Source organism: Phyllobates terribilis, unplaced genomic scaffold, assembly GCF_046119375.1.
Source record: "Phyllobates terribilis strain yellow unplaced genomic scaffold, ASM4611937v1 Scaffold_8__6_contigs__length_399053987, whole genome shotgun sequence".
Taxonomy (NCBI): domain Eukaryota; kingdom Metazoa; phylum Chordata; class Amphibia; order Anura; family Dendrobatidae; genus Phyllobates; species Phyllobates terribilis.
Window position 1 is genome coordinate 80,736,223 of NW_027362768.1, and position 21,854 is coordinate 80,758,076.

A 21,854-nucleotide genomic window follows, 5' to 3' on the forward strand; every position below is an offset into this window, starting at 1 on the left:
TCTAATGCCGCACTTTTGTTGTCGGTACATGTGAATCCACCGCAATGACACTTCAATCAGTCAAAGTCTGCAGCGGAGACTAGCGTGTCCGCTACAGAAATTGACATGCTGCAGGTGAGTTTGGGTACATCGCCACGATCAAAAGCCGCTGCAGGTTTGACGCTGCGTGTTTATACAGCGTCAAACCCGCAGCGTCCAGATGTTACAGGATAGAGGATGGGATTTCTAGAAATACCATGTTCACTGTGCGTGCATCAAAGGCTGCGAATCACCAGTGGACACTGACATGTGGCTCTTCTTTCAGGACTGCAGCATGTCAAATCCTCTTGCGGAGTCGCTAGTCTTCGCAACAGAAATTTGACCACTAGAAAGTATTGAATGTGGTAAATCCACATGGTTCAGTGAACACATGTGGATTTACCTGTGTTCAATAGAATGTAAAAATATGCGTCCAAAGCGCTGCTACGTCCGGATCGTGGGCACAGAGCCTAAAATTAAAAAAAAAAAATGGCTCCCGCGCCATTTTTATAACCAGCAAAGGGAAAGCCGACCGCTGGGGGCTGATATTAGTAGGCGGGGAAGGGGCCATTAGCCAACAATGTTCCCTGGCTATTAATATCAGCTCACAGCTGTTTGTTGTCCATAAGATGTTCCAAATCTGGAGCTTAGCCTCCGCTCTTCCTACTGCCCTGTAGTGGTGGCAAGTGGGGTAATGGGGTTGGGGTTCACATCAGCCTTGTATTGGCACCTGACGTGAAGCCCAGGTTAGTAATGGAGGGCGTCTATAAGACGCCCCCATTACTAACCACGTAGTAAAGAGGTTGCCTGTAGCGCCGGCGTCCCTGCCCTCTGCTAGGCAGGGACGCTGTTCCCCTCACCTCTCTGCTCCGTGCCCGGCGTCCTCCTCCCGCTCTGCTGGCAGCGCGCGCTCCTTCCCGGCCACTGTGCTTAGGGCGCGCGCGCGCGCTCTCCCTCCCTCTTAAAGGGGCCGCGCGCGCCGTCCTAAGGAGACCCCGGCCAATGGCCGGAGGACTTCACCATATATAAGGCACCTCCTCCAAAATGGAGGTGCCCGAGCAATGTTGTTGCACTGTTCACTACTTTGCTTCAGCCCTCAGGTCTCGTTGCCAGTTACCTGACAGATACCTGCCAGATTCCTGCCAGCTTGCTGTCTTATTCCTGCCTGATTATCTGCTACCTGCCTGCTAGTCTGAGGTCCGACGGTCTGCCTTACTACTCCTGTCAGTCTGTCTAAGGACCAGCCTGTCCGCTCACCTGGGAGCGCACTTCAGCCACCTGCCTGCTTGCCTGAGGTCCGACGGTCTGCCTTCCAACTCCTGTCAGTCTGTCTATGGACCAGCTTGCCTGCTCACCTGGGAGCACACATCTGCTACCTGCCTGCTAGCCTACCTGGAGGCTCCGCCGTCACGTGCTGTGACCACCTGCCTGTCCAGTGACTCCTGCCCGCTCACCTGGGAGCGCTCATCTGCTGCCTGTCTGCTAGCCTACCTGGAGGCTCTGCCGTCACGTGCTGTGACCACCCGCCTGTCCAGAGACTTCTGCCCGCTCACCTGGGAGCGCTCATCTGCCGCCTGTCTGTTGGTCTTCCTGGAGGCTCCGCCGTCACATGCTGTGACCACCCGTTCATCCAGAGACTCTCGCCTGCTCACCTGGGAGCTCACGTCTATCATCAGCCGCCACAGGTCGTACCAACCCTTTACCCAGAGACTGCCCCGGTCACTTGCCGTGACCATCTGCCCGTTCATTCAGAGACTGCCCCGGTCACTTGCCGTGACCATCTGCCCGTTCATCCAGAGACTGCCCCGGTCACTTGCCGTGACCTCCAGCCCGTTCACTCAGAGACTGTCCCGGTCACCTGCTGTGACTTCCTGCCCGTCTTCCCTGGTCGCCACCCGCTCCCTTACAAGGACCGCCCCCTTGTATTGTAGCTCAGAGGTTCCGCCTCTTAGACCCGTTACAGTTTGCTCGGGCCATGGAACCCGGTGGCACCCAAGCTCCCTCGCTCTCGGACCTGTGTCATGAAATGTCCCGTCAAAGGTCCCAACAGGAGTCCATCCTGGGTCACCTGCGGAATGTCAATACTCGCCTGGACACTCTGACTGCTCCACCAGCAACCTCCGCCAGTGCCATGTCTCGCAATCCGGCAGCTCCGCTGCCCACTAATACCATGGTATCCTACCCCGGACCCCGGCTTTCTGCACCTCCTCGCTTCGGAGGCGACTCCGCCCAGGCTCGGGGCTTCATAAATCAGTGCACCCTGCACTTTGAACTATTGTCCCACCAGTTTAACTCCGACCGAGCCAAAATTGCATTCATCATGTCCCATCTCACCGGGGAGGCCCTGGCCTGGCTAAATCCTCTATGGGAGAGAGGAGACCACCTGGTGTCCAACTTGCCTGCTTTTCTCACGGCTTTCCGGAAAGTCTTCGACGAACCCGGACGGAAGACCTCATCCGCATCATCACTGCTACGCCTCCGTCAGGGAAGTCTCACCGTGGGCCAATATGCCATACGGTTCCGTACCCTTGCCTCGGAGCTGGCCTGGGATAACGACGTTCTGGTATCCGTCTTCTGGGAGGGTCTGTCCGGCCGTATTAAGGATGAACTTGCCGGTCGGGACATCCCTACCACTCTCGATGACCTAATAACTCTTGCCACCCGGATTGACCTACGGTTCCAGGAGCGTGCCAAAGAGGTCACCAGTGAGAGGAGGTTACCACGTCTAGCTCCTACTTTTCAGAAACCCGTCACTCCCTCCGTCTCTACCCAGGTACACTCTCCTGAGCCTATGCAGGTCGACCAGACCAAGATGGTCAAAACCCGTCAGGACTTACGCCGTGCCGAGGGGAGCTGCTTCTACTGTGGCAGTAAGGAGCACCGGATCCGTACCTGCCCGGAGAGGTCGGGAAACGCCTGTGTCTAGGTTCGCTCAGAGAGGTCGACCTAGACAAGAATAAATCCTCTCCATCTCTGCTGTTGTCAGTCTCAATCGTCTGCGGGGAGAACCGTTATTTCGAACTAGCCCAACTTGACTCTGGAGCAGCCGGGAATCTTATTTCACAGTCCCTGGTAGAGAAATACCGCATCCCCACCAAACCTCTGGCTGTACCCTTGTCTGTTGCTGCCGTGGATGGGGGTCTCTTACCACGCCCCATCCAACTCATCACCGAATCCATTACTCTGCAGGTGGGAATGCTGCATTCTGAGAGTATCTCCTTTCATGTTCTGCCTGGACTCTCCCACGCCCTCTTGCTAGGCCTACCTTGGCTCCAGAGACATGCACCCGTGCTTGACTGGCAGACCGGAGAAGTCCTTCGCTGGGGACAGGACTGCCATAAGACCTGTCTGGTTCCCGTCCATCCCGTCCGTCCTTCTCCTACCCCAGCTAATCTACCTGGACTTCCGATTCCTTATTGGTCTTATGCTGATGTCTTTAATAAAAAGGAAGCAGAGACACTACCCCCTCATAGACCATACGACTGCCCTATCGACCTGTTACCTGGTACTACTCCTCCCCGTGGGCGTATTTATCCATTATCCGCTGCTGAGACCCGGTCGATGTCCGAATATATTGAGGAGAATCTGGCCAGGGGATTCATCCGGAAATCTACCTCCCCGGCGGGAGCAGGCTTCTTTTTCGTCAAAAAGAAGGACGGCTCTCTCCGTCCCTGTATAGACTATAGAGGCCTTAACCAGATCACGGTGAAGAATAAGTACCCCCTTCCGCTCATTCCGGAGTTATTTGATCGTCTGAGGGGGGCTAGAATTTTCACCAAACTGGACCTCCGTGGGGCGTACAACCTGGTTCGTATCCGTCAGGGGGATGAATGGAAGACGGCATTCAACACCCGGGACGGCCACTATGAATATCTGGTAATGCCCTTTGGTCTCTGTAACGCTCCTGCCGTCTTTCAAGAGTTGGTCAATGACATCTTCCGGGACCTTCTCTACTCCTGCGTAGTGGTGTACCTGGACGACATCTTGGTCTTCTCTCCGGATCTCCAGACTCACCGGAGGGACGTTCGTCAGGTCCTGCTCAGGCTCAGGCAGAATCACCTCTTCGCTAAATATGAGAAGTGCCTCTTTGAGCAGACCTCGCTTCCGTTTTTGGGCTACATTATTTCTCAGACCGGCCTACGAATGGATCCAGAGAAACTGTCTGCCATCGAGAAATGGCCTCGACCGGAGGGGTTGAAGGCCATTCAGCGATTCCTGGGCTTCGCTAACTACTACCGCCTCTTCATACCACACTTCTCTTCCCGGACTGCCCCAATTTCCGCGCTCACCCGTAAGGGTACTAATCCCAAAGAGTGGCCGCCCGAAGCAGAGGAGGCCTTTCTTTCCCTAAAACAGGCCTTCTCTTCCGCCCCGGTGCTGCATCGCCCGGACGGCAACAAGCAGTTCTTCCTGGAAGTTGACGCCTCCTCCTCTGGAGCCGGAGCGGTACTTACTCAAAAATCATCTTCCGGGAGAATGGTAACTTGTGACTTCTTCTCCAAACTCTTCTCCTCTTCTGAGCGCAACTATTCCATAGGAGACCGAGAGTTATTGGCCATCAAGCTGGCGTTGGAGGAGTGGCGTTACCTACTCGAGGGGGCTCTTCACCCGGTAATAATTTACACTGACCACAAGAACTTGGCTTACCTCCAGCATGCCCAGAGACTTAACCCGCGCCAAGCCCGGTGGTCCTTGTTTTTTGCTCGCTTTGATTTTGTTCTTCATTTTCGCCCGGCTGACAAAAACGTCAAAGCAGACGCCTTGTCCCGATCCTTTCTGGTGTCCGATCTCGAGGAAGAACCTAAACATATCATCGATCCCGCCAGAGTAATGCAGGTGGCTCCCGTGAGTCTAAATCGTCTCCCTCCCGGTAAGACGTTTGTTTCAGTACCTGATCGGAAGAAGATCCTACACTGGGGCCATTCGTCTAAACTAGCTGGCCACGCCGGTCAGAAAAAGACCCTCCAGCTTATTGCCCGGCACTACTGGTGGCCTACCCTGCACAAGGACGTAATAGACTTTGTTTCTGCCTGTGTGTCCTGCGCCCGCAACAAAGTCCCGAGACACCTGCCAGCCGGTCGCCTCCTTCCGCTTCCTGTGCCTGCTGCCCCCTGGCAGCATATTGCTATGGACTTCATAACTGATCTCCCCGTCTCCGCCGGTTGTACGGTCATTTGGGTGGTCGCTGATCGCTTTTCCAAGATGGCTCACTTTATTCCCCTGCCAGCCCTCCCGTCTGCACCCGAGCTGGCTAAAGACTTTATCCGCCACATCTTCCGTCTTCATGGCCTGCCCCTCCACATCGTGTCGGATCGTGGGGTACAGTTCACCTCACGTTTCTGGAGAGCCACTTGTAAACTGCTAGACGTCACCCTGGACTTCTCTTCCGCTTACCACCCACAGTCCAATGGTCAAGTGGAGCGGATCAATCAGAACCTGACCAGTTACCTCCGGCACTTCGTTAATGCCCATCATTCAGACTGGGTGGATCTCCTACCATGGGCCGAGTTCTCTTATAATAATCACGAGAGCGAATCCTCCTCCAAATCCCCGTTTTTTGTAGTCTTCGGTCAGCATCCTCGGATTCCTTTTCCTGTCTCCACCTCTGTGGACAACCCAGCTGCGGAATCTCTCGTTAGCAAATTTTCCTCCATTTGGGAGAGTACCCGATCCGCACTCCTTCAGTCGTCCGAACGGATGAAAAGACACGCTGACAAAAAACGCCTGGATCCTCCACAATTTCGTCCTGGAGATAAAGTCTGGCTCTCATCTAAATATGTCCGACTCAAGATACCTTCTTACAAGTTAGGGCCTCGGTTCATCGGTCCTCTGGAGGTCATCAGTCAGATCAACCCGGTGGCCTATAAATTGAAACTCCCGGCCAACTTACGGATCCCTAACTCCTTCCATGTATCTCTCCTCAAACCTGTGGTACTTAACTCTTTTTCCAAGTCTACAGGTACGCCTCCTGCTCCGGTTTCTGCTGAGGACGAGTTTGAGGTAGAGAACATTCTTGCCACCAAAAGGGTAAGAGGAAAGACCTTTTTTCTAGTAGATTGGAAGGGGTTTGGTCCTGAGGAGAGAACGTAGGAGCCCCGGGAGAACATCCATGCCCCTCTTATCCTAGCTAAATTTCTGTCTGGCCTAAAAAAGGGGGGGCCTAAAGGGGGGGGTACTGTAGCGCCGGCGTCCTTGCCCTCTGCTAGGCAGGGACGCTGTTCCCCTCACCTCTCTGCTCCGTGCCCGGTGTCCTCCTCCCGCTCTGCTGGCAGCGCGCGCTCCTTCCCGGCCACTGTGCTTAGGGCGCGCGCGCGCGCGCTCTCCCTCCCTCTTAAAGGGGCCGCGCGCGCCGTCCTAAGGAGTCCCCGGCCATGGCCGGAGGACTTCACCATATATAAGGCACCTCCTCCAAAATGGAGGTGCCCGAGCAATGTTGTTGCACTGTTCACTACTCTGCTTCAGCCCTCAGGTCCCGTTGCCAGTTACCTGCCAGATTCCTGCCAGCTTGCTGTCTTATTCCTGCCTGATTATCTGCTACCTGCCTGCTAGTCTGAGGTCCGACGGTCTGCCTTACTACTCCTGTCAGTCTGTCTAAGGACCAGCCTGTCCGCTCACCTGGGAGCGCACTTCAGCCACCTGCCTGCTTGCCTGAGGTCCGACGGTCTGCCTTCCAACTCCTGTCAGTCTGTCTATGGACCAGCTTGCCCGCTCACCTGGGAGCGCACATCTGCTACCTGCCTGCTAGCCTACCTGGAGGCTCCGCCGTCACGTGCTGTGACCACCCGCCTGTCCAGTGACTCCTGCCCGCTCACCTGGGAGCGCTCATCTGCTGCCTGTCTGCTAGCCTACCTGGAGGCTCTGCCGTCACGTGCTGTGACCACCCGCCTGTCCAGAGACTTCTGCCCGCTCACCTGGGAGCGCTCATCTGCCGCCTGTCTGTTGGTCTTCCTGGAGGCTCCGCCGTCACATGCTGTGACCACCCGTTCATCCAGAGACTCTCGCCTTGCTCACCTGGGAGCTCACGTCTATCATCAGCCGCCACAGGTCGTACCAACCCTTTACCCAGAGTCTGCCCCGGTCACTGGCCGTGACCATCTGCCCGTTCATTCAGAGACTGCCCCGGTCACTTGCCGTGACCATCTGCCCGTTCATCCAGAGACTGCCCCGGTCACTTGCCGTGACCTCCAGCCCGTTCACTCAGAGACTGTCCCGGTCACCTGCTGTGACTTCCTGCCCGTCTTCCCTGGTCGCCACCCGCTCCCTTACAAGGACCGCCCCCTTGTATTGTAGCTCAGAGGTTCCGCCTCTTAGACCCGTTACATTGCCCCTTTTCAATAAATACACAGCCAGAATAAAGAATTTTAATGAAATAAAAAACACAGGGCTTTAAAAAAATTTTTTATTGCGCTCTCAGTCCCCGAATCCCTCGTCTCCTGAAAAAAACGTAAAATAAAAAGCAACCATATCCCTTACCTGTCCGCCGTCACGATGTAGTCCGCGATTCCATCACGATTGTCCCTCGGCAATTCTTGTCACTTCTACAGCAGTGATATCAGCAATCACTGATGTCACTGCTGTAGAAGACAGCAATGTATACTGAGAGGAGTGAAAAATCACTGCTGTCAGTATACATTGCTGCTGCAGGAGTGAGGTCACTGGGGTTCATCAGCTGAAGATAAGATGATTAGCCCCGGTGAGCTCATAACCAGTACTGGTGAGAACATTCTTGAGAGTGTTCCCACGGTGAGGTCACGTGAGCTCTCATCTGATCTTCAGCTGACAGCTCACATGAACGCAGGTGCTGGCAGCGCAGTACACTGCTGGGAACAAGTGCGCTCATGGCAGTGTACCGCCTGCTGCCGGGAGTACGACATCGCCGGACAGGTGAGAATAACGTTTTTTATTTTATATTTTTACTTTTTTTAAAAATTTTTTACTGCCAGTGGCTCCCGGGTCGGCTGAGGAGCGGGAGCGGCGGTCGGATGAGGGGAGTAGTACTGCTCCTCTGCTGACCTGGGTACCACCCCGCAGCGCGTTTCTGCAGCGTTTCACTGCCCATTGGTTTTAATTGAAACGGAGCAAATCTGCAGGTATAAATATTATACCTGCGGATTTGCTGCGGTTCAATGAAAGTCAATGGGCGCAAATTTGTGGTGGAAATGCGGCACAATTGACATGCTGTGGATTTATCCGCAATGGTAATCCTGAGTGGAAATTTCTGCATCATGTGCACAGCACATTAGGATTACCATTGCAATAGGTGGCAGACCGATTAGCAAGCATTTTCGCTGCATTTCTGCGGCGAAAAAATTCCACAAATCGCTACGTGTGCACATAGCCTAAAGCAAGGTTCTATGTTTCAATTACTGATTATTGTAAGATACTGCATATGATTGCAGTCAATGAATGGAAACAGTTGTAGAAGCCCATGGTCGAGTGAAGGGAGAGCTTTGTACAGCGTTTGAGGTGGATTTAACAATGTTACTACCCCAGATTTCTGGAGTCCAAAAATTGAAAATTATGGTCTATGCTGTACGTACTCCATAATTTGCAACTTGTTAAACTTTCACCGCAGCTCCTGACAATTTTCGAAAATATGGCCACAGACAAGGGTGAGGCCACACATAACCCAACAAATTTGCCATAGATTACACAAGAAAATGGTATCAATTATAGTGTCAATTATAGTGCAAATCTATATGCCAGCCCAATGCTTGTGTACATTTGGACTTTTGCACAGCATGCAATGTGGCTGATTTATCAAGAGGCATGCACTGGTGCAAGACGCACGGGATTTATTAAGAGGCATGCGCTGGTATAAGATGTGTCTGATTTACTAAAAGGCTTAGAGGCGCTATAAATTAATAATTTACATTTTAATTGCATAAAACTGAAAACCTATATTTCAGTTAAACCCTCTGGAAATGGGTCAATTCATTTATGCTATTAGTTTTACTTTATTTGCTAAACTTACCGTTTTCAATTTTGCTTTTTGGGTGAGGGCCACTGAATGCCAGAAATTTCCCTGGGACAATCCAGTTGAAATCCCCATTTTCCACTCTCTGTGAACACAAGAAAAGAGTCAGAATCCGGCAACTTGTGTGAAATCTCCATGTCTGATTACAAAGTCCTAAAATGAGCATCAAGAAATGAGGATCTGTATGGATGTTGTGTCCACTGAGCCAAAGTTTACATTTGGTATTTCTGCTCAACCTTTATTTTTTTGCATTTTTATGTTTTTTTCTAGGCGATTTTACAGTTTTGCGTGTCCATTTTTTCCTCCCCGCATCCCAAGAGCCATAATCATTTTATTTTTCCATCAACGTAGCTGTACCAAGGCTTCTTCTTTCTGGAACAAGTTGTCGTTTTTACACCATTCATTTTACTATGCAATACACCGGAATAGATAAAAAATCCAACTGAATCCAAGGTGAAAAAAAACCTTGCTTTTATTTTTTTCTACACTGTTAATTCTGCGCTAAAAATGACCTAAAAACACGGTTCTCAATGTCAGTATGATTAGGGTGATATGAAACTTCTCATGTGTTTTTTAATTAAAGTAGTGAAAAAAATTCAGAAATTTGTAAAATAATAAAAAAAAAATTGCTTTGTGTCTCCATTTTCTGAGACCAAGAACTTTTGTACTTTTCATCGATGGAGCTGTGCGAAGTCTTGTTCTTTGCGCTGTGACATTTTTATTGGGTTCATACAATGCTTGGATTGTATGTACCCAATAAAATATTGAGATGAGATAAAAGATGGAGGATGGCAAGCAGCAGCCAGTGAGAGGGACGGAGTGGGCCGAAACCACACCCATCGGATTGGACAGATCCGATTTCCATACAGCACGGGAGAACTTAAAAAGGTTTTTGGGGGTATACAGGTGGGGGGTTATATAAGCACTTATCGAGCGCAGCACAGGCGCTGAATAAGGTCCTAGTTTTAGTTGTCATATGACAAAGCTGGTGACAGGTTCCCTTTAAGTGCGCATGCAGATGTCTGTGGATCTCGGTCCAATATTGGAATGCAATGCACGGACTGGTCGCGGGTCTCCCAACCTAAGCGTGACGGCCTCATAGAAATACATGAAGCCCAGAGCCAGTCCATGCATTAGCGGTCCATTCTTGGATCAATTTGCACGGACGTTTGCACAAGCCCTAACAAATATGGCTTTTAACAGTAGATGTTAGTTTCAACAACTTAGATGTTAATGGTCAATCCTGAGGAAGGTCACCAATATCAGATCAGTAGTGTCCTTCACCCAGCACACCCACCGATCACCTGCTTAGAGTGCGAGCAGCGGTACAGTATACGGAGCTGGGACAGCACAGCTCTGGTCACTGCTTGGTGATCATCCCCGAGTACAGCAGCTCAGCTACTATTCACTTCAAAGGAAGCAGAGCTGCAGCACCAGAGACTGGCTCAGTGTGCGGAGATGTGGTGCTCCAGCTCTTTACACCGCCCGTGCAGCAAAAAGTAGATCAGTGAAGGTGCCAAGTGTCGGCCTCCCCGCTGATCTGATATTGATAAGGAAAGGTTCATTTTCAGAGTAACCATCATTTTAATTTTCATTTCATAAATCAATAGTACACAAGAACATAAGCAACTATGTAATATATCTTATCAGAGAAATCGGTTTCATTCTCCTCCTCAACCGATCACTCACTCTTGACTCAATCATTTCATGGGTAAAAGCTTTAAAATCAGTATTCAGTGAAACAGATTTTCCCATTACTGAGATAGTAGATGACAGTTGGTGCTTTTACAATTCTATGGGGGAGGGGGGGGTGAGCTAGAGGCCGACACAGACATTCTGCTGCAGGTTCTTCTGAAATGACTGTAACAGTTCTCCATGGAACTTTATGAGCACCAACTGTCATCTCCTATCACAGTAATGGGAAAATCTGTATTCACTGAAAATAGGCGAATAAACAATCTGACCAGGAGGAGAAAAAAAGCAGATTTCTATCATAACATATATTATAAAGTTTCTTAATTTCACCTGTACTATTAATTTATGGGGGGGGGGGGATCGTTACTCTTTAAGTAGTAGACAGAAAAAAAAAGTTCCTCTCCATAATGAACAACTATGCAAGAAACAAACCTCATAATGTTCATATTCATCCACATCAAAGTTTTCAAAGTTAAAGAAGCCCAGATGCAGCGCCTACAGGGAGAGAAACATCCCGGCATTACTGACCACATATAATCACTTTACATGGAAATCTCCATCCAACATCTATTACTGATATAAAGTATATTTGTCCCCTACTTACTGAAATATACAGTATATGTATATAGATTAGGCATATGTCGATTACTACGTGATTCCGGCCTTTTACCACTGTGAAAACGCCTATTATTGGTGGATCCTTTGTTATCGGCACAGATCTCCTCACTTTTGCCTATAAGTTTTCTAAATAAAATACCAAAGTTAATGGGAAAGTGTAAGGCTAGGGTCAGACGGCCATGTAGCCTCTCATCCGAGAGAATCGGGATGATTATATGCAAAAAAACACTTTGATCAGAGTGTGAACATAGTGTGATCCGATTCTCTCGATTGAGAAGATGTTCTCCATCTTCTCCATTGTGTCAGTGAGCAGATATCGGACTGCACTCAGATGACATCCGAGTGTAGTCCGATGATTTCAACGAACCCATTGTCTTACATGGTGGAGCACGATCCAAATATTGGATCAAACTCGGACATGCTGCAACTTTTTCCTTCGACCGACTTGGAAAAATTGGACACATGCGCAGCCCCAGAAACTAACATTGGTGTGAGTGCATTCCGATGTTTTGTCGGATCACACTCAAGCTGATAATACAGTGGTGTGAGCGAGCCCTAATACAAAGAATATTGATTTTATTAATCTTACTTTCAGTGAGGGGGTTAAATCTATTTAAGTACTCTGGTGGGAAAAGAAGTAAAAAATTACACTCTACCATGAGACATTACATTTTATAATAATACTTATTATTATTTGAAACATTTTGCACATTTTTGTGAGTGCTGTAGTAACACCCCTATCCTCTGGGTGGCAGCAACTCCCTAAGACAGTTTACAGAGACCTTAGTGGAAAAACATTTGTAAAGAATTTAAAGAGAAAAAAAGACTCCACTCCACTTCTACGTATCAGTGCAATACTTGGATCACGGCAGGGGGAAGTCAGTAAGGTGAAAAGAGAAGTAAAGGAAAGCTCCAGCCGACAACAGAGCAGGAGGATGAGTGTGCGGCATATCAGATAGACCCCGCAGCATCGTCAGGTATAATTATCAGCAGGGCAGAGACTTTTCCCAAATATGAACTACTATATGGAGGCCCGATGCTATCGCATCGGGAGGGCGGTGATGTCACGCCGCGCTGCTGCGCTCTGCCTGCTCATGCCACTCTGCCGCGTTTTGCCTGCTCAGGCTGCGCTCTGCCTGCTCACGCCGCGCTGCCGCACTCTGCGTGCTCACACTGCACTCTGCCTGCTCACGCCGCGCTGCCGCGCTCTGCCTGCTCACGCTGCACTCTGCCTGCTCACGCCGCGCTTTGCCTGCTCACGCCACGCTCTGCTTGCTCACGCCGCACTCTGCCTGCTCGCGCCGCGCGCTGCCTGCTCATGCCGTGCTCTGCTTGCTCATGACGCGCTTTGCCTGCTCATGCCGCTCTGCCCTGCTTGCTCATGCCGCTCTGCTCTGCTGCTCATACCGCTCTGCTCATACCACTGTGCTCTGCTTGCTCATGCCGCTCTATTCTACCTGCTCATACCGCTCTGCTCATACCACTGTGCTCTGCTTGCTCATGCCGCTCTATTTTACCTGCTCATACTGCTCTGCCTGCTCATGCCGCTCTGCTCTGCCTGCTCATGCCGCTCTGCTCGGCTTGCTCATGCCGCTCTGCTCGGCCTGCTCATGCCGCTCTGTTGTGCTCTACCTGCTCATACCGCTCTGCCAAGCTGCCCTGCTTGCTCATGCCGTGGTCTGCCTGCTCATGCCGCTCTGCTCTGCCTGCTCATACCGCTCTGCTGTGCTCTCCCTCCTCATACCGCTCTGCCATGCTGCCCTGCCTGCTGACGCCGTTGACACCGCTCTGCCCTGCTCCTTTTCCCTGCTCCTATATCACGTCTTCTCAGACCAATCATTCAGTATAATGAGGCTATGTTGTATCAGGATCTAGTGCGGTAGTAAGCTCTGAATTGTACAGGTGCACAGCTGAGTTTGTCATTTGGTTCTGTGACGTCACTGCATAAGACTACAAGGAATCCTACTGTCTCATAGATCTTCTAGTACAAAGGTTGTCTGCTGCAATTCTGCCTGAGGAATCCCTGACATTAGATACGGCGGTCAGTGAATCATTCAGCTGATCCCAGCGGCGGCGTGTGCAGCGTGTTCACGACGGTGTTGCGCTGGTGGTACAACGCAAGAGGCTGGTATCACCAGCGGTTTCTATATTGAGACACCCATCACTTGGGTGTCCCAATATGGCGGTCGACGAACTTCCGCCGCTTGGAATTCTGGGATCTGGACACATCTGGACGGAACAGGATGTGAAGACCTTACAAGGTAAGTATATCATAGATGTGATGTTTATATGCAGCTGCATTTACCTTGCGGATGCCGTGCAAACAGTCAAGAATGGTGAGGTTATAAGTGCAGTTTCCAAAAGAAGCATCTCTGCAAAAAAAAGAGAAAGGAGAAAGGGGTCGTGAAGTCAATAAAAAACAGAATGTCTACAATGATTGAAAATCCTAGAGTACAAGATTCAACATACACGTACCATGGCAATAAATTACATCCATCACCTACAACCCCTGGCAAAAATTATGGAATCACCGGGCTCGGAGGATGTTCATTCAGTTGTTTAATGTTGTTCAAAAAAAGCAGATCACAGACATGGCACAAAACTAAAGTCATTTCAAATGGCAACTTTAGGGCTTTAAGAAATACTAAAAGAAATCAAGATTAAAAATGTGGTACTCAGTAAGGGTAATTTTTTTTCAGACCAAGCAGAGGGAAAAAATTATGGAATCACTCAATTCTGAGGAAAAAAAATTATGGAATCACCCTGTAAATTTTCATTTCCAAAACTAACACCTGCATCAAATTAGATCTGCTCGTTAGTCCGCATCTAAAAAGGAGTGATCACACCTTGGAGAGCTGTTGCACCAAGTGGACTGACATGAATCATGGCTCCAACACAAGAGATGTCAATTGAAACAAAGGAGAGGATTATCAAACTTTTAAAAGAAGGTAAATCATCACGCAATGTTGCAAAAGATGTTGGTTGTTCACAGTCAGCTGTGTTTAAAATCTGGATCAAATACAAGCAACATGGGAAGGTTGTTAAAGGCAAACATACTGGTAGACCAAGGAAGACATTAAAGCTTCAAGACCGGAAACTTAAAGCAATATGTCTCCAAAACAGGAAATGCACAAAATAACAAATGAGGAACGAATGGGAGGAAACTGGAGTCAATGTCTGTGACCGAACTGTAAGAAACCGCCTAAAGGAAATGGGATTTACATACAGAAAAGCTAAACATAAGCCATCATTAACACCTAAACAGAAAAAAACAAGGTTACAATGGGCTAAGGAAAAGCAATCGTGGACTGTGGAGGACTGGAAGTCATATTCAGTGATGAATCGCTCATCTGCATTGGGCAAGGTGATGATGCACAATGAGATTTATAAAGATGACTGCATGAAGAGAACATGCAAATTTCTACAGTCATTGATGATATGGGGCTGCATGTCAGGTAAAGGCACTGGGGAGATGGCTGTCATTACATCTTCAATAAATGCCCAAGTTGATATTTTGGACAGTTTTCTTATCCCATCAATTGAAAGGATGTTTGGGGATGATGACATAATTTTTCAAGATGATAATGCATCTTGCCATAGAGCAAAAACTGTGAAAACATTCCTTGAAAGAAGACACATAAGGTCAATGTCATGGCCTGCAAATAGTCCGGATCTCAATCCAATTGAAAATCTTTGGTGGAATTTGAAGAAAATGGTCCATGACAAGGCTCCAACCTGCAAAGCTGATCTGGCAACAGCAATCAGAGAAAGTTGGAGCCAGATTGATGAAGAGTACTGTTTGTCACTCATTAAGTCCATGCCTCAGAGACTGCAAGCTGTTATTAAATCCAGAGGTGGTGCAACAAAATACTAGTGATGTATTGGAGTGTTCTTTTGTGTGTTTGTTTTTCATGATTCCATAATTTTTTCCTCAGAATTGAGTGATTCCATAATTTTTTTCCCTCTGCTTGGTCTGAAAAAAATTACCCTTACTGAGTACCACATTTTTAATCTTGAATTAATCTTGGTTTCTTTTAGTGTTTCTTAAAGCCCTAAAGTTGCCACCTGAAATGACTTTAGTTTTGTGCCATGTCTGTGATCTGCTTTTTTTCAACAACATTAAACAACTGAATGAACATCCTCCGAGCCCGGTGATTCCATAATTTTTGCCAGAGGTTGTATAATCTCCCATGAAAATACTCTTGACAACTGATAAATGAGGGCCAATGAATCTAGTAATCATCATTTTATCCCTTTATTTCATAAATCAAAAGTACACGTTAAAATAACAAACTTTGTAATATATATTTTTAGAGAAATCTGCTTCTTTCCCCTCCAGGACTGGTCATTCATTCTCACAATACTCCAATTCACTGGTAAAATCTGGTTTCAATGAATACAGATTTTCCCATTACCAAGATAGGAGATGACAGTTGGTGCTCATACAGTTCTATGGAAAACTGTGCCTGTTGTTTCAGGAGAACTTGCTGCAGAATATCTATGTAGCTCCTCCCTCCTCCTCATTGCATCTCCATAGAATTCTAAAAGCACCAACTGTCATCTCCAATCTTAGTAATGGGAAAGTGTCTTATTACTAAGAGTGAAAGATCAGTTCAGGAGATGAAAGAAGCAAACTTATGTGATTAGATCCATCAGCAACCTGCTTATTTTCATGTATTCTATTGATCTATGAAATAAAATTAAAATGATGATTACTGTTTGAACAATGCACCGGGAGCTTTCCAGGCACATATGGCCACATACAGTACACTGCAGCCTGAGAGGAGCCTAGGAAGTGATAGGGCTGCATTGTATACAATATCCCTTTCAGATCTCAGCTCAGGACCTAAGAGATGAAGCAATTCTGTTGTGTGTAATCACTAATTACTTCACAATTACAGTATAATGTGGTATTCAGCATAGGTGTGACAGGTACACAAGCATAATAGCCTGCACATTTATGTATGTCCCACACTGCAGGCACAAGAACAATGGCCACCAGGAAGCCATAAATCCCACTGTCCCAATACAGAGCGGAGAGGATATACAGTTGTGGATATACAGCGTCACAAGAGCTCAGAAGTGTCTGAAAAACGGGTTGGAACAGGGTGAGCAACCTGCAAATAAGATGCTTGTTAGTTACCGGCAGCAGAGTCCCTGCGTCCAGTCGTTATGAGATGGCAAATTGGGGTCTAAGGGGTAACGTTTCTCCTTGTGGAGAGTGACAAGTAAAGCCTGGCATGTCAGAGTGAGGAGACTTATAAGACATGCATGCTCCTCTGGGCAAGTAAACATGCAAATTGTCTAGAGGACTAAAAAAGTTTTTTAGAGGGTCGATATTGACTTTTAGGATTGCTACTTCCTGTAGGTGGCACTAGAGTTCTGGTCCTCTTCTTCTTTGAAGAGACAATTTGCATATTTCCCAGAGGAGCATTGTGGCTTAAAAGTCTCCTCACCTCGGCATGTCAGAAATGACATGTCACTCTCCGCAAGGAGAAACGTTACCCCTTGGATCCCGGTCAGACGCCTCTCACCCAGCCAAACCAGCTCTCACACTTTGCACTGATGAGGGGCAGTACCCTGAAACAAGGTGTCTGAAAATTAAGATTTTGGTTATGGCTTTAATCCTAAGTCATGTGATAAGGCTTGTTATAGAGTCGTTACTGACTTGTAGGATTGCTACTTCCAATAGGTGGCACTAGAGTTCTAGTCCTCTTCCTCTCTGAAGAGACATTTTGCGTATTTCCCAGAGGAGCACCGCAGCTTAAAAGTCTCCTCACCTTGGCATGTCAGGCCTGACATGTCACTTTCCACAAGGAGAAACGTTACCCCTTGGATCGGAGTACATGAAATCAGAAGCTGCGGTCTTCTGGCCCCTCTCTCTGTTGTGGTAAACCTGTGACACCGACAGAGCCATTCACACAGTGTACTCTGTATGCGCCTGTCAATATTGGTCTTTTTCTGACATTCACAAAAACATGGTTAGCCACATTTTTCTGCATGTCGGAAAAATACGAAAAACTGCATCAGAGATTCCAGAAAAAAAACCTAAAGTAATGCTTCAACCAGAACATTGGATAAGTGTGCCCCTAGCCTAACTCCCCATCGGAATCCCCGAAAAACTGTATTACAATAGAAACCCTGACGTAGCCATTCACTTGTATTGTATGGAGCTGACGGCGTTGCTCGGCATAGAGCGCTGTGTTAGTGTGAACCTAGCCTTAAAAGTTCAAGTAGTCACTCATGCGGGAAATGAGATCTAATTGTGGTGACTTCACTACCACTGAGAAATAAGATCACATACAGCGAGAGGGGTTACGTTACCATTATAAATTAGGCTTTGTGTAGCAAAGAGGGACTTGAAGAGGACAAAGGAGATCGTTTCCTCTACTAGACACATTCAGCTGTACATCACAGTGGAATAGAAATGGCTTACATAGCAATTCCTCTAATCACTTTCCAATGAATATGTTCCTTGTATTCAGCTGAGGGTTCCAGTGCTGTGGTGAAACTACACATCCCAGCATGCCCTGACACTGTAGCTGAAAGCTGGGAGCTGTAGTTAAATCCACTGTCTGTCATTGCAGGAGTTACATGCCAGATTTGAAGTGCTGTTATATGAGGGTCATTTCACATAAGAGTTCACAAAGCTCCACATTTTCATTAATAAGGCCTCTTACACACGTCAGTATCTCTGGTACGTGTGGTGACAGTTTTCACACGTACCGGAGACACTGACACACGCAGACCCATTCAAATCTATGGGTCTGTGCACTTGTCAGTGTGTTTCCACAGACCGTGTGTCCGTGTGCTCCACACGCTGACATATGAATTCTTTACAAGCTGCACGAGCCGCAAAACGTACCGCACTGATGACACACGGATGACATCCGTGTGACACATACCGGCGCCTGGGAATCAGTGTACAGTTCGCGCTGTTCCCAGGCGCCAGGTGCTGAATGCTGCCCTCATCATTGTTCCCTGCTGGCACTGTGATCAGCACCATCAGGGACAATGATGAGAGTAGTAGTATCTGCTCCCGCAGTGTCCAACTGTAAAGATAAGAATAAAATAAAAAATCATTATACTCACCTCTCATAAATGTCCCCCGCTGTAATCCATGAGACCACTCAGCAGAGGAGCCGGGGAGAATGACTCCTGCAGAGAGCGGGCCCCGGATCTGTGCTCAGCAAGCGATCTCCTGTTACTCACTGAGCTCAGCGCACTACGGGGCCCACACCAGTGAGTCATTCTCCCCGGCTCCTCGGCGTGATCGGTTGCATGGATTACAACGGGCACACTTAGGTGAGTATACATTTTTGGAGGGTTTTTTATTCTTATTTTTACAGGTGGGGACACTGGGATCAGACTACTACTACCCTCATCATGGTCCCTGCTGGTGCTGATCACAGCGCCGGCAGGGAACCATGATGAGGGCAGTGTCCAGCACCTGGCGCTTGGGAACAGCGCTAAGGCTATGTGCCCACGATGCAGAAATGCTTAGGATTTTTTCCTGAGTGTTTCTGCATCTCCCTGGCAGAAAAACCGCATGTGGATTGTACATGCGTTTTTCTTGCCAGGGACAAGCAGATGTGAAGCGTTCTTCACATGCATTTCCGCATGCGGGTTGACAAGCGCTTTCCAAGCGATTTTAGCATCACTTGGAAAGTGCTTGTCAACTTGGTCACACTATATAAATCCATGCAAACGGTATGGATTTATATAGTGTTACCTTAAAGAATGTTTAAAAATAAAAAAATAAATCTATACTTACCTTCTGATGGCCCCCGGAGTCTTGCTGCGCTCCGTCCTGGCGTGCCGGCAGCTCGCGGTACACTACACTGAAGGACCTGCCATCACATGACTAAATGACGTCAGCGCAGGTCCTTCAGTCCACCGCGATCTGCCGGCATGGGAGGACGAGAGCATCGGGGGCCGTCAGAAGGTAAATATGATATTTATTTTTTATTTTATTCTTTTTTTTACAGGTTCTATGGTATCCGGGTCCGGAGGAGAGTCTCCTGTCCTCCACACCCGGGTACCATCCGCACATTGAAATGCTTGGATTCCGCATCTACAGATGCAGTGATGCAGATTACATGCGTTCTAATGCAAGTCAATGGCGGTGAAAACACCGCACTTCTGCAAAATAATTGGTAGTGCTGCGTTTTTTTCCGCAATGAAAACCCGCAGCAGAAATTTCCGCAGCATGTGCACAGCACATGCGGATCATCATTGGGGAACATGGCAGGCCTTCTACCAAGCATTTAAGCGTTTCTGCAGCGGAATTGCGGCTGCAGAAAGTGAAACGCTTAAAAAACGCATAGTGGGCACACAGCCTAACTGTACACTGATTCCCAGAGGCTGGTACTTGTAATCCTGATGCGGCACACGGTTGTCATACATGTGCCACACAGGTGCACATGGACACAGATATCTCCGGTACTGGTTTCTCCAGTACCGGAAATATCAGGATGTGTGAAAGACGCCCTAAGGCTGAGCACACACACAAGAGAGTTCTTGGATGAAAGCTCACTTGGCCAACAGCTACCCCTAAGGCCATGTTCACACATTTAGTATTTGGTCAGTATTTTACCTCAGTATTTGTAAGCCAAAACCAGGAGTGGGTGATAAATACAGAAGTGGTGACGTGTTTTTATTATACTTTTCCCCTGATTGTTCCTCACCTGGTTTTGGCTTTACAAATACTGAAATACTGATCGTGGGAAGGTGGCATAAAACCCCCTATACAGATAATGTAGGTTCTGTATGACATCCATAGACTTGACTAGGTGAGTCTCATCCTATTTACAGAGGAAACTAGAGCCACTGCAATTTCTTTCATATGCAGATTTGATTGGTGGAAAAATAAAATCGCTCATTGGCACGGCCCCACTGAATAACATGGGTCCGAGTGCTGCCCGTTTTTTATCACGGATAGCACTTGAAAATACGGTCGTGTGAACGAGCCCTAGGTGGTCAATTTAGAACGATATGTTTTGCATATATCTATAAAAATATTGGAAAGTTGACAAGAATTTTGAAAAATTTGCAAAAGTCAAACTTTGAATGTTTATAACCTCAAACCAGACAGTGATACGACACAAAAAAGTTAATAAACAGCATTTACCATAAGTCGACTTTAAGTAGACATATGGGAACCCCTCAAAGTAGTCAAAACTGCTGTCAGGAAGTTTGTTAACCCTTCCAGTACTTTGCAGAATTAACGCAAAGTGGAATGAATGGAATACATATTTTTTTGTTCAGTAACATGTTGCTAACATCTTAACAGGCCACTATAGATAGCAGACCCTATGGTCAGTATTTGGCCTTGGGTTGTCATGGCAACTACTGGGACCCCACAATCGCGATAATGGGTGCTGATGGGGTTAAACCGGGAGCCCCCTCCCTCTGTTAACCATCTACATGACACTGTCACTATTGGGGGTTAAACAGCCATGAGAAAAAATACTGACCAAATACTGATAGTGGGGCCGTGGCCTAACACTCACAGTGGCCAATGCAGCAGGTAGCAATATGACACCAGCTGCATTTTCACCCATCGGGGGGCGCTATTCTCTTAATCCTCGGGTCAGTAAAAAGGTGTATTGGTAGTCACTAAGGGGTCAGTGGTGCAATAAGACATAATTACCTCTCTGTACGCAGTCAGAGATAATAACTGTATTAAATTTGATACAAGAAGAAAATACGTGTAATAACAAGAGAGAACAAGTAGTCCAAGTATTAAATGTGGAGTCACCCGGCAGCTAAAGCTTGGTATGGGATCCCCTGAGGTATGAGCGACATGTGGAGGAAAATATTCTACATAAAGCTGCCGGCACGGGTTAGCTGTAGCGTCTGCCTGCCCTAGCCAATCTCCAATTCTGCAACTCCAAAGGCTTTTTCACTTCTCATATTTTTAACACAACCTCCCCAAAGAGACTACAATCTGGTTAGAAAGCTATTTTACATTGTAAAGGATGAGGCTGCTATGTCCTACAATGCCCCTGAAGAACTGCATACAAAGCATCCTGAGTGCTGGATTTAGGAGGGAAGTGCTCATTTACTTTTCCCCATTCAATCAGGACATTGTATAGAGGTGATAGACTGCAGTCAAAGATAGCCAAATCTGATGTAATCAGCCATTTGCATTATGTCTGAGACAAGCCGCTCACAGAACCAGGTAGGCCACTTTTTTATATGATGTACAAAGTTATAAAAGTTTAACATAAAATGTGAGTAATGTGAGATAACAGGTATTTTTCTGAACTTCCTATTCATGATCGTATCGAAGAATAATGCACCTACTCACTGCAAAAATCTCAGAGTCTTCCAGTCTAAAAAGGCTGCATTTTAGGTTTATTGCCCCCACAATCTAAATGTGTGCTCTTTAAATAATATTTATACAGCACAAAGAAAAATGTGGAACTACTGGTGGAATAAAGCCAAAGGGGGTCGTCCAGGTTTGGGCTATAAGTCTACAGTGATAATTCACTGGTATTGCCGATGCAAGCGAGTGGTCACGTGACCACGTTTGTCATTTTAG

The 21,854-nt window shown here is 47.7% G+C and overlaps 1 protein-coding gene across 2 annotated transcripts in view; it reads right to left on the reverse strand.

The window, feature by feature from the left end:
- The window catches only part of CDC14A (cell division cycle 14A), a 111,851-nt gene that overhangs the window by 37,325 nt on the left and 52,672 nt on the right, over window positions 1-21,854 (reverse strand). For both annotated transcript variants that reach the window (XM_073643038.1, XM_073643037.1), the window contains exons 6-8: window positions 13,614-13,680; window positions 11,123-11,185; window positions 8,993-9,080 (exon numbers count right to left, since the gene is read on the reverse strand). In XM_073643038.1, the coding sequence (XP_073499139.1) occupies window positions 8,993-9,080; window positions 11,123-11,185; window positions 13,614-13,680 (218 nt within the window). The remainder of the gene's footprint in view (window positions 1-8,992; window positions 9,081-11,122; window positions 11,186-13,613; window positions 13,681-21,854) is intronic.